The sequence below is a fragment of the Macaca mulatta genome, chromosome 1 (genome assembly GCF_049350105.2).
Source record: "Macaca mulatta isolate MMU2019108-1 chromosome 1, T2T-MMU8v2.0, whole genome shotgun sequence".
NCBI lineage: Eukaryota > Metazoa > Chordata > Mammalia > Primates > Cercopithecidae > Macaca > Macaca mulatta.
Window position 1 is genome coordinate 161,630,587 of NC_133406.1, and position 20,776 is coordinate 161,651,362.

Genomic DNA, 20,776 nt, shown 5'->3' on the forward strand with positions numbered 1-20,776 from the left:
ATTTTTTATTCTATTTCACTTTTCAGACTCATATAATTAAAGTTATACAATAAAAAAGCATGATTAGAACTAACCAACTATTTAGCTATTTTAGTTAAAAATAAATGGGGGCAACTCAGAATCACAGGTTATTTGCAACAATTTCACAATTGATGTTATCTTAAACTTTCAAAAGAATTTCAGTTCTAGTACATGATTCAAGTACTTTCGAAGTTCCATTTGAAGTACCTTGAAGTTGAGCAATTATATTTGCATTATTATGGGAGAAAAGGGGCTTTCTAAAAAAAAAAATAATATATTTGCTTACACACAATACAAACATGCCACTGTTAAGTAAAAACATCAAAGGTAGAGAGAAACTAAATGTATAAAAAATGCAAGTAAATAATAGCTCAAACCTAAATAATGGTAAGCAGCATGTTGAGGAAAAAAGAAAATGTGAAATTGTTTAAGACTGGAAACCAAACTTAGACTTCTATTTAAGATGCTAAATGCAAAATACACTTTTAATACTAGAAACCAAACACTGTTCTTTTACATGGTCTGATGGTTTTTCTGTTTTTTATCAGTAGAATGTTTTGACAGCTAAAGAGTTGCCAAGAACAACCCACTTCACCAATCCCTGTTTGACAAAGACACAAAACAAAACGCATATTTAAACAAAAACTCTTCACAGTAATTCCTGGGAAAACTTAATTGCTGTTATCTGGCTTTCTGCTCAAATGTATTTTCCATTCAAAGTAATGACTGTTACGAAATTTCACCACTCTTCTCTGACAATAGACCTACTTAGTCTCTAGTTCCCTCTCTCTGAGAATGAAATTTTGGTCCCATTTTTTCACCTGAGAAAATAAAAACTATCTCTTAAGTAATATGTTCAGTGTCCTGGTTCCCTGATAATTTATCTGTGATTTGACTGATTGATACATACTTCTACAGTACCTCAGAAGAATAGTAACACTAATTATAGTAATATTAACAATTATCATAGCAATCAATAATTACATAGTGCTTAGATTAGAAACCAGTCAGTATTCTAAGTTTTTTACTAAAAACAAACAAACAAACAAAAAACTCATTTAATGCTTACAAAAGCCATATGAAGTACATACTATTATTACTATTTTATAGATGAGGAAACTGAGCCTGTGAGATTAAATAATTTGCTCATGGTCACTCAACAATTAACTGATAGAAAAAGGTTTCAAGCCCCTGCAGCCTTCCTCCAGAGTCCATGCTCTCAAAAACTATGATACTCCTGACCAGTTTGGCCCACTACATCCATCCCAGTCTACTTCCCAAGAAATTATGCTCCATCCACCATCTCATCTTTCCTGGGTCTCTCCACATTGGTGTCAGTGTCTCAATTAATAAAAAGACTCAAGCCTCTGCCTCATAAAAAAATAAAACCATACCCCGTTGGTACTGGATCATCTTCAACCAAAAAACCAAAATATAATAACTCCTCTTATCTTAAGCTTCTAAAAAGTAGATGTAATCTGCTGACTTCCATCTATGGAAGATTCAGATTTAGTTTTCTTACACACATGTTCTGCTGTGATATACACACTCCCTCAACCATCCATCCACTCATGCTTACCTCCAATTTTTGGTTAAATTGGTTTTCAATGTTTATAATACTATAAATTGGTGTGTTATTCACAACTGAATCATGGAGTTCAGTCATTTTCCTGGTGTTAATTCATTTATTTTCATTTGCTTATATTTCTATTTATCCATTGTTAATTTGTCTCCAAAATATTTGACAGAATTATAAATCTCTTTTCAAAACATTCGAACAAGTAAGCTTATCTATCAGCCAGTTTGTTGTCTTGGAGACATCCTTCCCAAGGCTCTGTAGCCTTGATGCTGTCTGGATGATCTACCCCTGGGTCATTTATCAGCCTGGGCATGCCTTCCCTTCCCCCCATCATTTTGACATATCATTCACTATTCACCTCACTCCTCTCCTGTGTCAGATGCCATGTTTCCTCCAGCAATGTCTTCTTCTTTCTTAGTTTATATATGTATTTTGGTGACATATTCTCCAGTGGCTGCTTGAGAGAGGAAACAGAGAAGGTCAATTTTTTAAGCTCTTGCATTATTAGGTTTTATATAAATATACAAATATATACACACACACACATATATTTTTCTACCTTACCCCTATACTTGTTAGATAAATACCATGTACAGAGTTATGTTTTTTTCTCAGATCTTTCTACACCTTGTTCATATGTCTTCCAGCTTTCAAGGGTAACATGGAGAAGTTGAATGCAATTAATTATTTTAATTAAAATGTATTGTCTTTTGAATGCAATCAGTCTCTTTCTCTTTATCTCTCTCTTAAAGTTTTGGAATCTTTATTCTTGGTATTCCAAAATCTTTCAGATGTACTTTGGTGTGAATCTTCCTTCATTAATTGCAGTAAACATCTTGTGGGTCTGTTCAGTCTGAAAATGTATGGTCTTCAGCTTTAGGGAATTTTCTACAATGATTTCTTTGATAATCTCTCCCTGTCCAGTATCTCTGCTCTCTTTTTCTGTTCCTCTTAGTATGTATTAGACTTCCCAGCTGAGCTTCTAAGGTTTGGAGTTTTTAAACTTTTTCATTCCTATTTTTAATTTTTCTCGTAACTTTTTTAATTTTTACTTTATACTTTATTTTCACTGAGAAACTTTATTTTTTCAATCCTGATTTTATTTAATGGGTATAGTATCTCATCTCTCTGAGATATTATTTATATATTTTTTTAAAAAACTCTTTTCTACTCCCTGCATCATCTTGCTCTTGACTGACTTTGTTTGGATCGTTCACCGTGGTTCCCTGTCTTTCTTGTTGGAGCTTGTCCTCAGATGTCTGGGGGTTCGTGACCACCCATTCCCATTTAATAATGAGACACGGTGTGCACTCCTGGCCTTGTGGCAGTGGTGTGCTTCACTAGAGTTTTCATCAGGCAGGCTTCTGGCCACGGTATTGGAAGATCCTGAATGTCAGTATCCAAAAGCAGTTTATTTTTGGCCAATCAGTTTCTCAGGAAGAAACGTTCTTCCTTTACTATCTACTCTAGACAGAAGTCTGGTTGGAAGGATTAGGAAAATTAAGAAAATGTGGTGGGACATGGTGGAAGATCAGTGTGTAAACAGACCCTCACTTAAGTCTGTTTTTGAATGGTACGCATAATCACAGCTTAGTCTGGCTCCTCAATTCTACAGTCCCTCTGCTTTCTCTAGAATTAGGCCCTTCCCAGGCTCTTTTTGAGACACTAAAAGAATTTCAGTTTTCTTCATATAGTTTGACCTTCTTGACAAATTTCTAGCAATCTCTCCAATTTTAACTCAATTATCTTTCCAGACAAACTCACGCTGTTTTTGTCAGTGCTCCAACTATTGACCTAAGGGTTATACTTAGCATCTATTCCATTAAAACAATTATCTTATTGTATTTAAATCATCTGAGTTTCTATCATCCTTAAAGAGCTGATACTTTATCTTTTTGATTGATAATCCTCACTCTTTGAACAGTATATATCATACATTTGACACTCAAGGTACATTTTCTTTAATAAATAGTTGTCTGAAAATTGGAATTTGATTCTATAGTACTCCATTTATCAATGTTTAGTCTTAAATACACCTTAAAATAACATGTTTTGGCCTCTTAACATAATATAGCATTTATCTCAGAGAGCGTTTATGAGGGTTGAACTAAACAAAGTAAGAAAGCAAGCACCTAGTTAAGTGTAAATTGTTATATAACTGGAAATAGTTTTTATTTCTACAAGTTCAACATTTTACTGATAAATTATTATTAAACCATACATTAGGTGTGGTGTTATGATTAGTTAATATAAAAGTATAAGAACTCCACCGTTTATTGAATAACTGTCACACTGTCTGTGTGTCATCTGTGCCATGTCTGTATCTGATCTTGTCTTCACTATTCTTTACCTCACTTACTATGCTCTAACTTAACTGGCTTCTACAAGTTTCTGGAATGCCTCTGGTCAGTCTCACTTCAGAGCTTGTCCATTTGCATTTCCAACTGTTTGGAACCCTCTGTTCCCAAGTCTGTTGGATCCCCCCCACCTTCACTTCATTGAAGTACCTGCTTAGACATAATCTAGGAGACATCCCCTTGGACAACCCTCCATATCACTTTCTTTCTTCTTACCCAGAACTACTTTTCTCATTGAGTACTTTTTCATCTCTAACTAGAATGTAATGTCAACAATGCAAACAATTTTTTCTCTTTTGTTCACTGTTGTATTTTTAGTACCTGGATTAGTGACAAATATCTGGTCAATACTCAACAAACATGTACTGAATGAAGATGCAAATGAAAATTATGCACTGTGGTAAATGACATATGAATAATTTAATAAAAATTATCACGTTTGTGAGACAAAATTGATGAAATATAGCATTGTTGCAATATAAATTTCCATTCTTCCACATAGCCGCCTTTATTTTTTATAATTTGTTTTGTGTTTCACTGTTAAGGCATTGTTTCAATCACATTAATGGTATTTTAAGTATGACAAAAGCAATACTATGTATGTAACTTTTTATCTTTTTTTCATCAGTAAAATATCTTTTTTTCAGATCACAGATAGGTATAAGAGTCTATGTGCATTTTGGAATTACTCACCTGATACCATGAATGGCACCTGGTCTTCAGAGGGCTGTGAGCTGACATACTCAAATGAGACTCACACCTCATGCCGCTGTAATCACCTGACACATTTTGCAATTTTGATGTCCTCTGGTCCTTCCATTGTAAGAGAACTTTCCCCTTCATATTTATAAATGTTCCTTTTTCTGTTTTTATCCATGTTATTCAAGAGAATATTTATTTTTTTATATATTTTTCTTGGGTTTAGATAGCACATTTAGTATAAGAGACAAAACCCCAACAGGATTTTTCTTTCTGTCTGTTTTCCTACCTACCTTCTAGAACATATCTAGTATGCATTTAAGATTATTTCTAGTCTGAGACTTATCTAGTCTGTAATATCCGGTAGATTACATAAAAAATTAGTTTGTAATGCTGCTTTCAAGAGCCATTTGCCCATTTTAATGTATCATGGAATTTAAAGGCACTTTTTTGTGATGACAATTTATTTTCATACGTGACAAAGCTCCTGAAAATAAGTCAGATATTTTCAGGAACTTTGTCACGTATGAAAATAAATTGTGTGAAATCACGTATGAAAATACTTATAAGTGTGCTATATTTGCTATAACATCGTATTTTTAGCAATGTAGAACCCCACACAATTTTTAAACGTGAAGAATCTCTCTAAGGTGAATGGTTTCATGATATGTATTTTGCCTTTGAAATATCTTACTTACATTGTATATTTATCACATAATTTCTTATTTTATAGCTCTGTGCTAGCATCTCCATTATATTTATTTATAATCTATCATTAAATATATAAAGTAACCAAATAAATCTACATAAACATAATATCAGTCCTAACGATGATTTTTTTCCTGAAGTTAAGCAAATAAACATCTATTCTTTATGTAAACATAAGTATTCATCTAGTTAGGATAAAACCAACATTTTATATTTTAAAGTTTCTGAACAATATTGCTTGATAATCCTTATATTCAGCATTGCTAACACCTTTGTTTCACGTGTTTTAGATGAATCATTGCATAGACATAAGACTTAGTCTTACCACTGATAAATCTGTTTTAATTAACCATTTTCACATTACAATAATGGATTGCCTTTCTAATGTAATGAAATTAATGACGATAACATTGTTAAACCATGTACTAATACTAATACTATGCCTAGAAAAAAATCACCAATTACAGAACTGTTAAAGTGCTACATGATTTACATCAGATTTATGTGGATATTGAGGATTTTCAAAAGTACAAAATTTTTCTCATCTAAATGCACATTTATAGTTTTACATTTTATGAACATTTTGATTAATGTTTCACCAAAAAAGGAAGTTCATTATATGTTGTAGTTCCTTTGACAAGTTACTGAGTTATTCTTTTAACAGCTTTATTATTATTTTCCCTTAGGGTATTAAAGATTATAATATTCTTACAAGGATCACTCAACTAGGAATAATTATTTCACTGATTTGTCTTGCCATATGCATTTTTACCTTCTGGTTCTTCAGTGAAATTCAAAGCACCAGGACAACTATTCATAAAAATCTTTGTTGTAGCCTATTTCTTGCTGAACTTGTTTTTCTTGTTGGGATCAATACAAATACTAATAAGGTATGTAGGCATCCTAATCTCTATTTTTGTCCTATGATATGTGTACTTTCTTAAATGTGTATGTCATAGAAACATTAATTGTAATTTAGGGTTTAATGGGGCAGACATACTCTATAATTTGTGCTTCAGCTATCCTTTCTAAATCTGATAATGCTAACACAGCTAAGCAAACTACTTATTGAGTCCATTCAGCAAAAAGGGCCCTCATTATGATGAATTATTGGGACAAATTCAAACTTTGCAACAAACTGAATAAATACTTTTCTTGTTGTTCTGTTTTGTTTTTAAATGGACGTTAAACAAAGACCAAGGAGAGAGAGAATTAGAAATAAAGTTTATCTTAGAATGAGGACTGAACATAAATGCAGTCACAGTTTATAGGTTGAAATGTGATAAATTGGTTTTACCTAGTTTCTTTTCTAACTTCTCATTTCCCAACATTATTGATTTTGAACCATTCAAACCTTCCCAAATGGTTTCATATTGTATTGGTCTGGGTCCTCCTAGAAGCAGGTGTTAAGATGGGGTTAAACATGCAATAGATTTATTAAGGGAATTGCTGGCGAGAGCAAATGGGAAGAGAGAAGTTTGGAAAGCTATCAGGCCAAGATTCAGGCATGATCCTGAGGGAAGAAAAGAAGAGTGGGCAAAAGTGTTCCACACAGTAATGCAGTTCTAAGGAAAAGTCAGCACAGGTGTTAAAGAATCCTCTTGGAAGTCCTTGAGCCAAAGTTACCTGTCAGGGAAATCTTTTGTCCCTCAGGAGCAGGAATCCTTGGTAAGAGGAATCCTTTGTTTCTCACAGCAGTAACCCTACTGTGCTCAGTCATGGGCTGGCAGCAGCCTATGAGAAGTGGGAGGAGCAATGGATTTCCTACAGCTGCAGCTGAAGCCTTAGGTCAGTTGCACCCCTTGTAGTTGGATATTGGAGAAGTGTATTCTCATGACCACAAAAAGTGAAATTGCCTCCATATTTCCATTCTTAGAAATCTTTCAAAGACTGAAACTAATAATCAGTTAGCAAGGTTTTCTTCTGAAGTAGATGGCAAGAAGTGTTTATTTTAAATAGTATACACCAGACTGTAAACTCCTTATCTGCTTTTATGTTTTACAGTGGTATTCGTAACACTTTCCAATTTTATGTATCTCCCACTATCCTACAATGCCTAGTTCCTCTTTCAGTTACCTTCCACCATTATCTTCACCCCAAAACTACTCCTTACAGTGTTTACTTTCAACTACTTTTCACCTATTAAATTTGTCCCATTTTTCCAGTCATATCTTAAATCCCACTTCCTCACTAGTGATTTCCAAATTTTAATTGCCAATGATCTTTCTGTTCCCCAGCCTTATAGAGTACTCTCTAACATATGTTAGTATGTCATATCATTAATCTTGAATTATAGTTTGTTTTTTTTAAAATGGGATAGGTACATAAGTATGTATTATGTTATCTCTCCCATGATATATACCTTTAGCTTTACTAGTATGGGAAAGTATAACTACTTCTTTTTCTGGTATTTCTTATAGGCCTAACTTTAGTTCTAGATGAGAAATAACCACTGAAAAGAATGTTTAAGTGAAAGCCATCTCAAATTTACATGATAATCTTAACAGTTTAAAGTAATTCCATAATGGATATTTTGATGAAATATATTGTTAATCTATTTTGTAAATTTTATTTTTGTCACCTAAGATATTTATTTTATTTTGTTTAGCAGAGTATTGTAAGTCATTTTCATTCTTCGAGCATGAATAAAATAAAGGAAAAGAGGTATCTCCAAAACAGAAATCAACTTAAATCCTAACATATTCACCAAGATACCATGGTTTACGTGTGAATAATCCACAATTTATCACATAACATAAATATATACAAGTTATAAACCTGTGGACAAAAACAGTAACTTAGTTCTATCACAAAATTAGTTAATATTTCACATTGATGAAGCACAGTTGTTTTCCTAAATTAGCTAGAACTAGTACATCTTTAAGAACTGACATGATATTTTAATATGATTCATCATTAAAATATGTGGCATACTTTATAGTATAGAGAAAGTTGTGATTTACAGAGCAAGTTGAGATTGTATGTTATGATAATTTTAAAACAAACACTGCCAATGTTTTTTTTTTTTTTCTTTGATTTCTAGCTCTTCTGTTCAATCATTGCCGGACTGCTACACTACTTCTTTTTAGCTGCTTTTGCATGGATGTGCATTGAAGGCATACATCTCTATCTCATTGTTGTGGGAGTCATCTACAACAAGGGATTTTTGCACAAGAATTTTTATATCTTTGGCTATCTAAGCCCAGCCGTGGTAGTTGGATTTTCAGCAGCACTAGGATACAGATACTATGGCACAACCAAAGTGTAAGTTAAAATGATTTCATGGGCATTTGAAACACAATTTTGAATGTGCTTTGCATATCTTTGATAATTTTGCTATGTTAAAGTACATGCAAACATGTTTATAGATTAATCTTTTATTTACTTTTCAGATGTTGGCTTAGCACAGAAAACAACTTTATTTGGAGTTTTATAGGACCAGCATGCCTAATCATTCTTGTATGTATATACAAAATTGTTAATACAATTCAAAAAAGTGATGATTATAGGTTGCTTAAAATTTCCAGCAATAAGGTGTTATTTTTTAAAAAAAGAATTTGAATGTTTTACAGTATATCACTTATCAGCATTTTACACATATTGTAATTGAAAAATACATGTATATCTTGTTAATTCAAAGCTATTACAATTCATTTGCCCCTCTTGATGGAGGATAGATGTCTGCATAACAAAGAGGAAAAAGCATTTTTCACTTATCAGTAATATCTTGGCATACTTCAACACAGAGAGTGTGCCAACCAGCTGATAATCTGGCATTTTAGATGTTTACGTTATTTAATCTTTTATCGAAGATCGGTCATCTTTGAAGATTAGACTGTCATCTTTATAGTTTTATCATCTTTATGTACCCTGTGATTTTAAACTAAATTGCAACATCAGAGACAAGAACTCACTATTTCTTATGAACAGACAAGTCATATATTGAGATAGTCCTATTTCAGCAAGGAAGAGGGCCTTTTAATTCTTATTGGAAGTGGTTTCAAACCTACAAATTTGGCAGGTATTATATGCTCCATTATAAATAAAGACATTTTTATATGTCTGAAGAGCATTTCTAAGTGCTGAAAGTTTTCAACAGTCTTTCTGAATATAATAGTCTGTCAATGAATCTGGGAGGTCTGACAAGACTCTAGAGTGGAATGAATTGTCAGTAGAGAAGTTATGGCAATATTTTGGACAACTTTATTCCATATGTGTTGACCATAGGCTAGTCATCTTTTTTAATTTCTTTTTCTCTCTTCCTCTTTCCTTTGAGTTTTTTTATGGTTATGAGGGTACTGCTAAATGGAGAAAGACCTGAAATGCAAAGCAGAGAATTTTCATCAAGCTTTATTTTGCAATGGTGTGGGTGAAGTCAAGTGCATTCATAAACTGTACTTTCTACTCATCACAAAAACTCATTTATAATTCTCACAATAAATCAAACAATATTTTATAAAAGAAAAGCCAAGGGCCAGATTTAAGCTAAAACAATTTGAGTTAATTTATTATAGCTCCAAAATTTCCAACCCACATAAGAATATAAAATGGTGTCCCACTCACATATTTTTATGGATTGCTCTGATGTGAGTATTTCATGTGATGACATATTCTGCATATCCTAATTTTACTGATTTCCTCACCATAGGAAAATCCACCTTTGCCATTGTTTTTTACAAGTGAAAGGTCCGTGGAGCAATGGCTCTTACTGTTTGGATAAAAAGTAGCATGACAGAAATTATCCTGAAACAACAAAAACAGGAGCATACTTCTCTAAAATAAGAAAGGGGAAGTGTTCTCTGAAATAGTTTTTAACAGTTGCTTATGTAAGGCTAATTTGGATTATTTTATAGTAAGATACAGAGAATTTAGATGAAATCATTTAAAAATGAGTCCTGTAAACTTTTCTAGAGGTCTAAATGAACACTGTCACATTGTTCTAGTCTGGAGTTAATGAGCCAATTTATCTCCCATACAGTCTCTGTATGATAATCATTTCCAGGTTAACCAGAGGGTCAGGCTGCTTAAAAAATGAGCTAGGCCCCTCAGTTTTACTCTAAAATTAAATATTTCTCATCTTTTATGATATCTTTTTTAAATACTAAGAAATTCTTAGATAATTATTGAATCAAAGTGAATTATTTTTCTCCAGTTATCTTTGTTCTTCGGTGCTAATGCTTGCATATTGCTATTATTATTAAGTTGTATAACACAACGTTAGATGACATTTTTTCTGTTGCCCATGAATAGTATCTAGCTCAAAGATAAAGTCAAAGAGATATTGAACACCAAACATTTAAAAAAGAACCACTGATAGTTTAGGCCTGACTCTTCCCAAGGGTCACATAATTAAAGAAAAGGACCAGCTATAGCCCCGCGAGAGGACTGGGGAAGGGAGCTCATTGGGTGATGTCTCAGAGTTAGCATGCTTGGCCTTTAGGGGAGGACAATGTTCTCTATTAGAAGATTTTCTTTTATCTACCAATAAGAAAAAATGATGGTGTTTCCCAACCCCCTGAAGACAAGATGTGGAGGAATACTCAAAAAAGTTTGCAGAGCATGGAATCAAAATAGTAAGAGTAAAATTATCATCCTGGTCTCACATTGCTAGAATGACTGTAGAATTTTCATGTGTCCCTGGGATATAATAATACCAGATTATGATGAGCTTTTTTTATGAGAATTTGGCATATATCCCCTGATTTCGAGCCAAATGTGAACCTAGAGACTAGCACCTGCTTTTGTATGGAGTTTCCTGCAGGCAATGTGCTTACTGGATTATTCTTCCACAGCAGGGACAGAAAAGATTATTATACAGTGTCCCTAGTAATAAAATGATGGGGCAAAACACAAAGACTTGAGCTATTCTATATGCACAGATAAGTTGGAGAAATGGAAAGAAGTTGCAGGGCTGCCTAGGTCATGTGAAGATATGTATAATGAAGAGAATGGGTTGAATGGAGATATGGATATTCGTCTTTGAAGAATAGAAGAGACCAAGATGGAAATGAAATACTGTGATCACCAAGTAAATTATACATACCATCAAAGTGAAGACTGTCTCTTAAGCCAAGACTAGCAATGGTAATAAGAACTAGACTAAACCGAAATGATATCATGCAGCTCCCCCATAACAACAGGTGGTCAGATCCTTCTACTCTCCAAGCGCAGAGTTGTGGAGCCTTAGCAGTAGAAGACCAGTATCTCAGATCCAGCCACGCTGCCCCTACTCAAACACATATGCTCCAAGTATCTGGAAAGGAAAAAGAAGTAAACAGCAAATTTTTAAAAATCTAAAATTACTAAAAGCTATGGCATGTAAATTTATGACAATCCCTGAATTTAAAAAAAAAAAAAAAAAAGGAACTTTTATGTCACAAAAAAAAATCTCTACTTCACCAAGTAGGGATTCTTTTTTAAATGGAGTTCAGGTGTTCAAAACTGATCACCACTTACCATTTTGGGGATAACAATGACCTCCTGATTAGGAGTTTGTCATCCTATGCTTTAGAATATTCTGCTAGGTGAAGACCCAAACCATATGATTAAGTTCACCATGTTAATTGGGTGCTCTGGGCATGATAGAAAGACAAAGAAAATGTAAGAAGTATCTTCTGCCCACTACAGTATGAATGAGAGGAAAAAAGACAACACGCATGATAAAGAAAAGTATGTAATTACATATAAGTGATACTGGTGAGATGTGAAGCGATCAGTATATACATCATAGTCATTCAAAAATCTTCATTGAGATGTAGGACCTTGTTTGTGGATGTGACAAGAAGCAGGTTCTACTTTATATGATTGCGAATGGTCAGAGGACTGCAAGTGTGAACTAAAGCAAGCAGCCCTTGTAAGCATGCCAGATTCCTTTTGAGGGAGAACAAGGGCAAAACAAGAAGTAGTTAGCATTGTAAACCAGGCAACACCAGACATCAACTGAAGTGTCATCATTATTCACAGTATTCAAGAATAATCTTTTTAAAATAGATTAATCACTTTTTAGTCCAGATTGTCATTAACTACTAAACAAATTTTTACCTCCACAGATAAACTCATCCATTTCTTCTCCTCCATGTTTATAGTCAGGCCCTTGCTATACCTCACTAGGATGCTAGTATTCAGAACAAAAATAAGAGGTTTTATTTTAATTTATAATTTATTTTATTTTATTTAACTTTCAAGTTCAAGGGTACATGTGCAGATTTGTTATATAAGTAAACTTGTGTCATGGGGGTTTGTTGTATGGACTATTTCATCATGCAGGTATTAAGCCTAGTACCCATTAGTGATTTTACCTGATCTTCTCCATCCTTCCATCTTCTACCCTCAAGTAGGCTCCAATGTCTGTTGTTCCCATCTTTGTGTCCATGTGATCTCATCATTTGGCTTCCACTTATAAGTGAGAGCATGTGGTATTTGGTTTTCTGTTCCTGCATTAGTTTGCAAAGGATAAAGGCCTCCAGTTCCATCCACGACCCTGCAAAGGACACGAACTCATTCTTTTTATGACTGCACAGTATTCCATGCTGTATATGTACCACATTTTCATTATTCAGTCTACCATTGATGGGCATTTAGTTTATACTGTGTCTTTGCTATTGTGAATAGTGCTGCAGTGAACATGTGTCTTTATGATGGAACAATTTATATTCCTTTGGGTATATACCCAGTAATGGGATTACTGGGTCAAATGGTAGTTCTGTTTTTAGGTCTTTGAGGAATCACCACCATGTCTTTCACAATGGTTGAACTAATTTATACTCCCACCAACAGTGTATAACCATTCCTTTTTCTCCCCAACTTCACCAGCATCTGTAATTTTTTCACCTTTAATAATAGGCATTCTGATTGGTGTGAGATGATATCTCATTGTGGTTTCGATATGCATTGCTCTTATAATTAGTAACAGTGAACATTTTTTCATAATGCTTGTTGGCCGTGTTTATGTCTCCTTTTGAGCAGTGTCTCTTCATGTCCCTTGCCCACATTTTAATGGGGTTGTTTGGTTTTTTTCTTCTAAATTTGTTTAAGTTCCTCATAGGTTCTGAAATTAGACTTTTGCCAGATGTATAATTTGCAAATATTTTCTTCCATTCCATAGGTTTTCTGTTTACTCTGTTGATAGTTTGTTTTGCTGTGCAGAAGCTTTTTAGCTTAATTAGTTCCCATTTGCCAATTTTTTAAAAGTGTAGGAGTGCCTGACTTACCCTGGCCTGGCATAGCCTTAGGTCCTGTTTATAATTTGGTATCATATTGCCACAGAGTCTGTTCTGGTAGTTTTATGACCTCCTGTTTTAACATTAATGCAGTCAGCTGTTGTTTCTAAACTAGCAATCCCCAACTTTTTGGCATGAGGGACCAGTTTTGTGGAAGACAATTTTTCCACAGATTGTTGGGGAGGGGTAATTGGCATTAGACTCTCATAAGGAGCAGGTAGCTTAGATCCCTTGCCATGCACATTTCACAATAGGGTTTGCCCTCCTATAAGAAGCTAATGCTGCTGCTGATATGACAGGATGGGGAGCTCAGGTGGTACTGGTTCATGGCCTGGGGTTTGGGGATCTCTTGTCTAAACTGTAAAAGAGAGTGGGTATAACAAGGTGTTTTTGACCTTCCAACTCATCATGTCCAGGAACTCAGTTTTCAGGTTTTTCTGGGGTCTCCTTGGCACACTGAGTCTATTCAGTTGATGAAGGGCTTCAAATTTTATTTTTAGTTTACATCTCAATCATAGAGCTATGCGTTTCTTGATTTATTTACTGCATCTTACTCAAGAATCATCTTGCTCAATAATCAGTGCCACTGTGCTGCACAACCTTAGGAATCACAGTTCAATTGCAATATGGTCTTCAAGGAGCTGCATTCACGTTGGAATCTCTGTGAGTGATGGACTCTGGAACTCTAAAACTTTGTGGCCCTCTTTTTGGTCACCCTGCAGTATAGAAGTGCCTAGTAAGTCTTCAGTAATTATGTGTATGTTTTAATTGAGCCACTAAAAATATCCATGGTAATAAATGAGGAAGCAAGATTAAGTGATCTTTCTGAAGTTATTTTTCGACCCCTAGCCTTGGGTTCCTAATATACACATGAAGTGAATGATGCCAGTCCTACATAACATGACTACGGTAAAAACAACAGCAACAATTTTAACTTATTTTTTAACAATTAAAAAAGGAAAATACACAACATTCTGGAGAATAATCTTATGGCATTCTTATACCTAATTTAATACATTTTTGTATTAAAATTAAATAAAAAGACCAATTTTAAAACCATGATTTTCACAGCAAAATATTATATGCAAGGGAATGTATGTGTAGCCAACTATAGTGTGTGTGTGTGTGTGTGTGTGTGTGTGTGTGTTTAGATCCTGATTTTTAAAATATTGGTGAATAAGTAACAGTATTATAGCAAGAGATGATTATAATACATGTGTGTGTTGCTACATAGAATTTGTTAAAAGTTTTTAGTACACTATACCAGAAAAAGTTTAGCTAAAACAAAGTAAATATGAAATATTGCAAAGAAAACCAATAGAAATGTAATAGAATAAATAATACTTATTTTCCAGAATAAAGACAAATTATAAGTGAAGCTTTGAATTTAAGTAGGTAATTAGGGGCAAATTTTTATGGCCTTATATGAGGGTTAAGATTGCTTTTGTCGTTTCTCTGAACAAATCTAGAAAGACTTATGCTCCAGAAAAGAAATCTCTATAGAGCAATCTTTAATCCCAGTCATTCCTACATGGAATCCTTACAGTTTATCCATAGAGTAAGGACTACTAGAGTAAGAACTATAGACTAATGCCTTAAATGGTATTTGCTTATTTTTATGAATGGAGCCCTGGGGCTTGCCTGGTTTGGGAATATAATGTAAAATGCCTTTGAGGTAATATGTAAATGAATAAGAAAAGAATTAGTTCAACACTAATGTATTATTATGTATGTTGTTTCAAACAAATATTTAAGCTTTTAATCTGTTCTGATAAGTGTTAACTACTTAGGTATTTGAACAGTAACATGTTCTGCATTGATCTTACTAAAGTACTTCTTCAGGTGTTTGGCTCATTAATATTAAAAATCTCTTAGAATTCTGAAATATGAACCAGTGACCTCATTGATTCTATCTACGAATCACTACATTTAAAATGTTAAGATTGTGACTGTACTTGAAAAGGCCTAGCCTTGCTTTTGAAAGCTTGAGCTGAAGAGGTTTCTAAACCTTTGTAAAGCAAGCTGCAAACTGAAGATAATTTCCATAATTTATTTCTTTATTCAATATTTTTAATCTTCAATGCTCAGTTCTTTAAATTAAAACTATGTAAGTGATTAGATTCAAGTACACAACTATAAAGAAGAGTTTGTAAAAATAATTTAACTTTTAAATAGAAACTGAAGTTTCCCATAGACACATTCAGCATTGAAGAATAGCATTTGCTTGATTGAGGCAAATACTAATTAAACTATGTCCAAATAAGGCATTTTATTTAAAAACTGGGAGCTTTCATTTGAATTTAAATCAAAACTCTCATAATTGTGTGTTGCTGTATCATCACTACTCTTACCAACTTCTTTTCAAATCTGACCAGAACTCCACTCATTTTTTGTTGTAACCTCTAATTGTCCTTTATATGTCTACAATCTAATTCCCTTTCACCAGAAAATACTTACTAAACCTACTCAAAATGAATTTTTTATATGACCCTTACAAGATGGGCCACGTTTAGACATATCTGTTATTATGTGAGACATTCTTATTACATTTTTTAATAGCACAAATTGCCAAAGATAGGAAAAAGGCAAATATTACAAGACTGTGCAAGGTAAAAATATGAATATGTCATCGTACACTCATTCTCTCTCCATAAATACATTTTTCTTAATATTTACTCTGTATCCTTCTAGACCTCTGCTGTATGTGTATTTGATTGTAAACTCAAAAAACCTGAATTATCTATTATCTGTAATATATCATATTTATTTTTCCTTGTTAGAATATACAGTTCTACCCTCTTTTTATCATGTATGTTATGACTATGTGCTAATTTATTTAATAACTTTCCTAAGGATGAATATTTAATGTATTTCCAAAGTTTACTTATTACAAATAATACTGCACAGATCATCTTTATTGCAATATAATTTCATGTATACATTACATGAAATTATTAGGAACTACTTCTTAGAAGAAGAAATGCAAGTATATACAGATTTTAAAATTTACAATTTACCCTTCAAAACAATTACTTCAGTTGATAGGTTCACCAACAATACATGAGAGTGTTCTCTTTCTGACGCTTTTGCCAGCGCTAGATATTATTATCTACTGAGGCAGATAATAAAACTAAATGGTTTGATTGGAATATATAAACCAAAAAGCATTGTGATAGACTAGGATTCCACAGTAATGGCACAGTTGACACTTTGGACCAAATCTTTGTTGTGGAGGCTGTCCTATCTGTGCCATTACAAGTTTAGAAACATCTCTGGTCTCTACTCACTAGATGCCAGTAGCACCACCGCCATTTAAATATGACAACCAAAATTCCCCCTCCGTGTGTCCTCTGGGGGATGATATTCCCAGTTCTCTTCACTGGGAACCACTAGCCTAGACATGGATGTTAAGTATCTTGAATACGATTGTATTTTACAGTCCTCTATAAATAGCATACCATGAGAAAAATCATGAAAATCATGGTTTTGGCACCACACTTTAGATGTCCACATTAAAGTTATATTAGAAACACTACGCATTGTAATTTTAAATGTTATGGATAATGGCATTAACATTTTAATTACGTGTTTTAATTTAACGTCATCATATTTGTTGGGTGCATCTTTCAGTGACCTCTGTGGTTCAAGGCACTTTAATACTCTAATCTTTATCCATATTATGTATTAATAAGTATTTCAGTGCCTGTAACATTTTTCCACTTTTTTCATATTATTCTGACCTTCTTGAAACAATAGATAGCTGGAATTCAAAATAAGAAAAAGTGGAATTATAAAAAAAAACATAAATAATACATTGGTAGTTTTAATATGTTCCTATATATGAGAGAGATGTTCTTACTGGAAATACCTTCAAAGGTAATGTCCTTAAGACAGATATTAGAGGCCGGGAGCGGTGGCTCACGCCTGTAATCCCAGCACTTTGGGAGGCCGAGGCGGGCGGATCACAAGGTCAGGACATCGAGACCACGGTGAAACCCCGTCTCTACTAAAAATACAAAAAATTAGCCGGGCGCGGTTGTGGGCGCCTGTAGTCCCAGCTACTCGGGAGGCTGAGGCAGGAGAATGGCGTGAAACTGGGAGGCGGAGCTTGCAGTGAGCCGAGATCGCGCCACTGCACTCCAGCCTGGGCGACAGAGCGAGACTCCGTCTCAAAAAAAAAAAAAAAAAAAAAAGACAGATATTAGAAAATGTCTTAAAAGTTGAATGAACTCATAGAAATTAGGAATCCAAAAAATATTTTTAAAAACTCTTGGGTCTCTAAAGCCCAGTTGGAAATAACTGGTTAAGATGAGATTCATCTCTAGTATTTCCTTCTAAATGTAGCTTTATAGTGAAGGATGTTGTATAATGATACGATGAAAGGGAAAAACTATGGATGTTGGTAAAGCAAGATAGTCATTAGAATTATTATTCACTTTACATTCCTATAGTCTTTTAATCTTTACAAAACACTTTTAATGTATCTCAGTAAATCCTATTGGAAGCTTCTGTAATACATGCAAATCGAAATAGTGACAGCATTTCATAAAATATGATGTTTTACTAGATTTTTACACTATAATACTGCAATCTTGACTTATCTACTCAAAAATACCTAGAGGCATTCTGTTATTTATAACTTTTTAAAATATATATACTTTATGATCTAGGGTACATGTGCACAACATGCAGGTTTGTTACATATGTATACATGTGCTATGTTGGTGTGCTGCACCCATTAACTCGTCATTTACATTAGGTATATCTCTTAATGCTATCCCTCCCCCCTCCCCCAACTGCACAATAGGCCCCGGTGAATGAGATCACCTGGACACAGGAAGGGGAACTTTTTGAAGCTGTAGACCAATTGTTTGAAAAGGGCTGATTACACTAAGGCAAGTTATGTGCATTCTTTTGTAATTAACAGACAAAACTGTCAAGCTCCTATTCACTAACAATCCATAAAATCCTTAAACTTGGCCAAGAGCACAGTATAGGTTCTGATCATCTTTGGACTTCTGATCATCCTCTGAAAGTAACACGATTTCCTTCCCCAAGCTGATCTTCTACAAGAGGGAGACTTTCTTTGAATCAGTCTTTCTTAGCCATTGCAGAGCTCTTGTTCTACACAGCTGAAGATATTTAAACTTCTCCATAAGTGTTTGTCATATCCCTCTGTCCCCTTTAATATCCCCTGCAAAATATGAGTTACAAATTTTGAGAGAATGGACTGTCTGCGTGGCTTGGTCTTGATTTCTTTTTCTCATATGGAAACATTGTGCAGTCTAGTTTCAGGGCTTCCCAAGGAATAAACATTTAAGATTCTTTTTGATGCAAAAATCATTCCTCCTGGTTGTATCTGATCAAAATGACAACCAGCCCAGGCAAACAGGGACATGTGGATACTTTACCCAGAAGTGCACATTCAGCAGACCCTGTCTGCTGCTCAGCTTCTTTTTTCATGAGCTCTCCATATTCAGTCACACTGGCTTCTTGACGCGTCCTGAGAGGTTCTGTGTACCTTCCCATCTCAGCACCTCTGCACTAAAACATTCCCTATCACTTCCTTCTGTTCATATCTCCATCTAGTTACCACTCATTTGTCTTTCAGATATCAACTCAAACAACACTTTCCAAGGAAAGTCCTGCTTGACTCATTAGTTCATAATAAATCTCATTGTTAAATTCTTTCATAGAAGCCCAATTTTTCCTTTTGGAAAACTTTTATCATTCTATAATTACACATGTGTTAGTGTGAATAACCTATTAATATCTGTCTTCTCAAAGGAGTGCTGTAAGCTCTGTGAAAACAAAACCTTATGGATTTGCTCCCAGTATATTATCTTTAGGGGTCAGCATGTAGAATTCACTTAAGTAACACTGTTGAATGAATACATAAATGATGCACCAAGAAAGGTTACTCAGAAATGATATTTCCTTCCCTAAAATGGAAATTTAAAGAAATAAATCATCATGGACATGAGATTATTTTGAAAAAAAATTTCAGAAAAGTATGTGCAGCATTCATTATAAACTATCACTTTTACTTTATTTACTTTTTTCTTCAGAAATGATTACTGTATCTACCTATATATATCAATCTATCTACCTATGACATGCTTTCAGTAGGAATTTTAATGCTGAGGCTTTACACTGAACTGAATGAAATGAAGTGCTGGCCAGACAATGTCAGAAGTTTTCAAAAGCAATATGGACAGTGAAGAGTACAAACAATGGGTTCTTTCCATGCCCTGAATTTCTAATATGTAGATGGGGATAATGGTATCAACTCTAGATACAGAGATACTGTTAAAAAACAAAACCAAATTATTAGAGCATTCTTTAAAAGTCAGAAAAGGACAATTCTTAATAATTTGGGGAACAGACTTACATCTCTTCTATTTTTGCCTTTTAAATGAAAATTTAAATTGGCAATAATTTTAGATATACCTTTGAATTTAATTGCGCAAGTTCTGTTTTAGCTTCTCAGCAAGCAATTTATATAAATTTATATTAAAGTTTTTATACCTTAAAGCTTACAGTTTTATAAACTTCCTTTAAAATGTTTGATTCTTACTAACTTCTGTTCTTGTTTTCTATTGCAAGTATATACAAGAAATATTTTTCATTGCTTGTATCTTAATAAGAAAGAGTTCATTATGTAGTATTCATTGTCACATTACATCAAACAATTACATTGTTGTAAACGCTCTTCACATGCAATTGTTCTCCTTTACCTTTATTCCTTTCCATGGTTTAAAATCATCTACACTTAAAAACCAGTGATAAAGATAAGCCCATGTAGCTCACTTACTCCCATGTGGGTCACTTTATTCTTCATGGATACAAATGTCCAGTTCTCTCTGCCTTTTGATTCTGTTTTTGAGACTTGTAAATTATTCCCTCAAACACTGAAAAAAAAAATACCACTATTAAAATATTCCTAATGGAAACATGTTAAAAATATGAAGTGCTAATATTATCTTAATGCTTAAAATGATCATGTATTAGGATGGGATTTTAGCCATAATTAAATAGAGCAATTATTTAGCTATAACATGAGGATTAATTTCCTAATAGAGAAATATCCTGCCAACTTGTTGACTAAGAATTTAGTTGTGGCCTACCAGTGTGCCCAAGTCTTAGATTAATGAATTTATATCATAAAATCCATGAATCTTTAGTTTTTGTTA

At 33.8% G+C, this 20,776-nt stretch overlaps 1 protein-coding gene and 1 non-coding gene across 3 annotated transcripts in view; both read left to right on the plus strand.

Annotated features, from left to right (window-relative positions):
* ADGRL4 (adhesion G protein-coupled receptor L4) overlaps positions 1-20,776 on the plus strand; it is a 118,705-nt gene that overhangs the window by 80,463 nt on the left and 17,466 nt on the right. For both annotated transcript variants that reach the window (XM_001100419.5, XM_028832172.2), the window contains 4 exons: positions 4,605-4,778; positions 6,051-6,254; positions 8,408-8,628; positions 8,757-8,823. In XM_001100419.5, the coding sequence (XP_001100419.4) occupies positions 4,605-4,778; positions 6,051-6,254; positions 8,408-8,628; positions 8,757-8,823 (666 nt within the window). The remainder of the gene's footprint in view (positions 1-4,604; positions 4,779-6,050; positions 6,255-8,407; positions 8,629-8,756; positions 8,824-20,776) is intronic.
* Positions 5,128-5,186, plus strand: MIR7179 (microRNA mir-7179). The gene has a single exon (NR_128359.1). It is a non-coding gene; the product is annotated as a microRNA mir-7179 (primary transcript).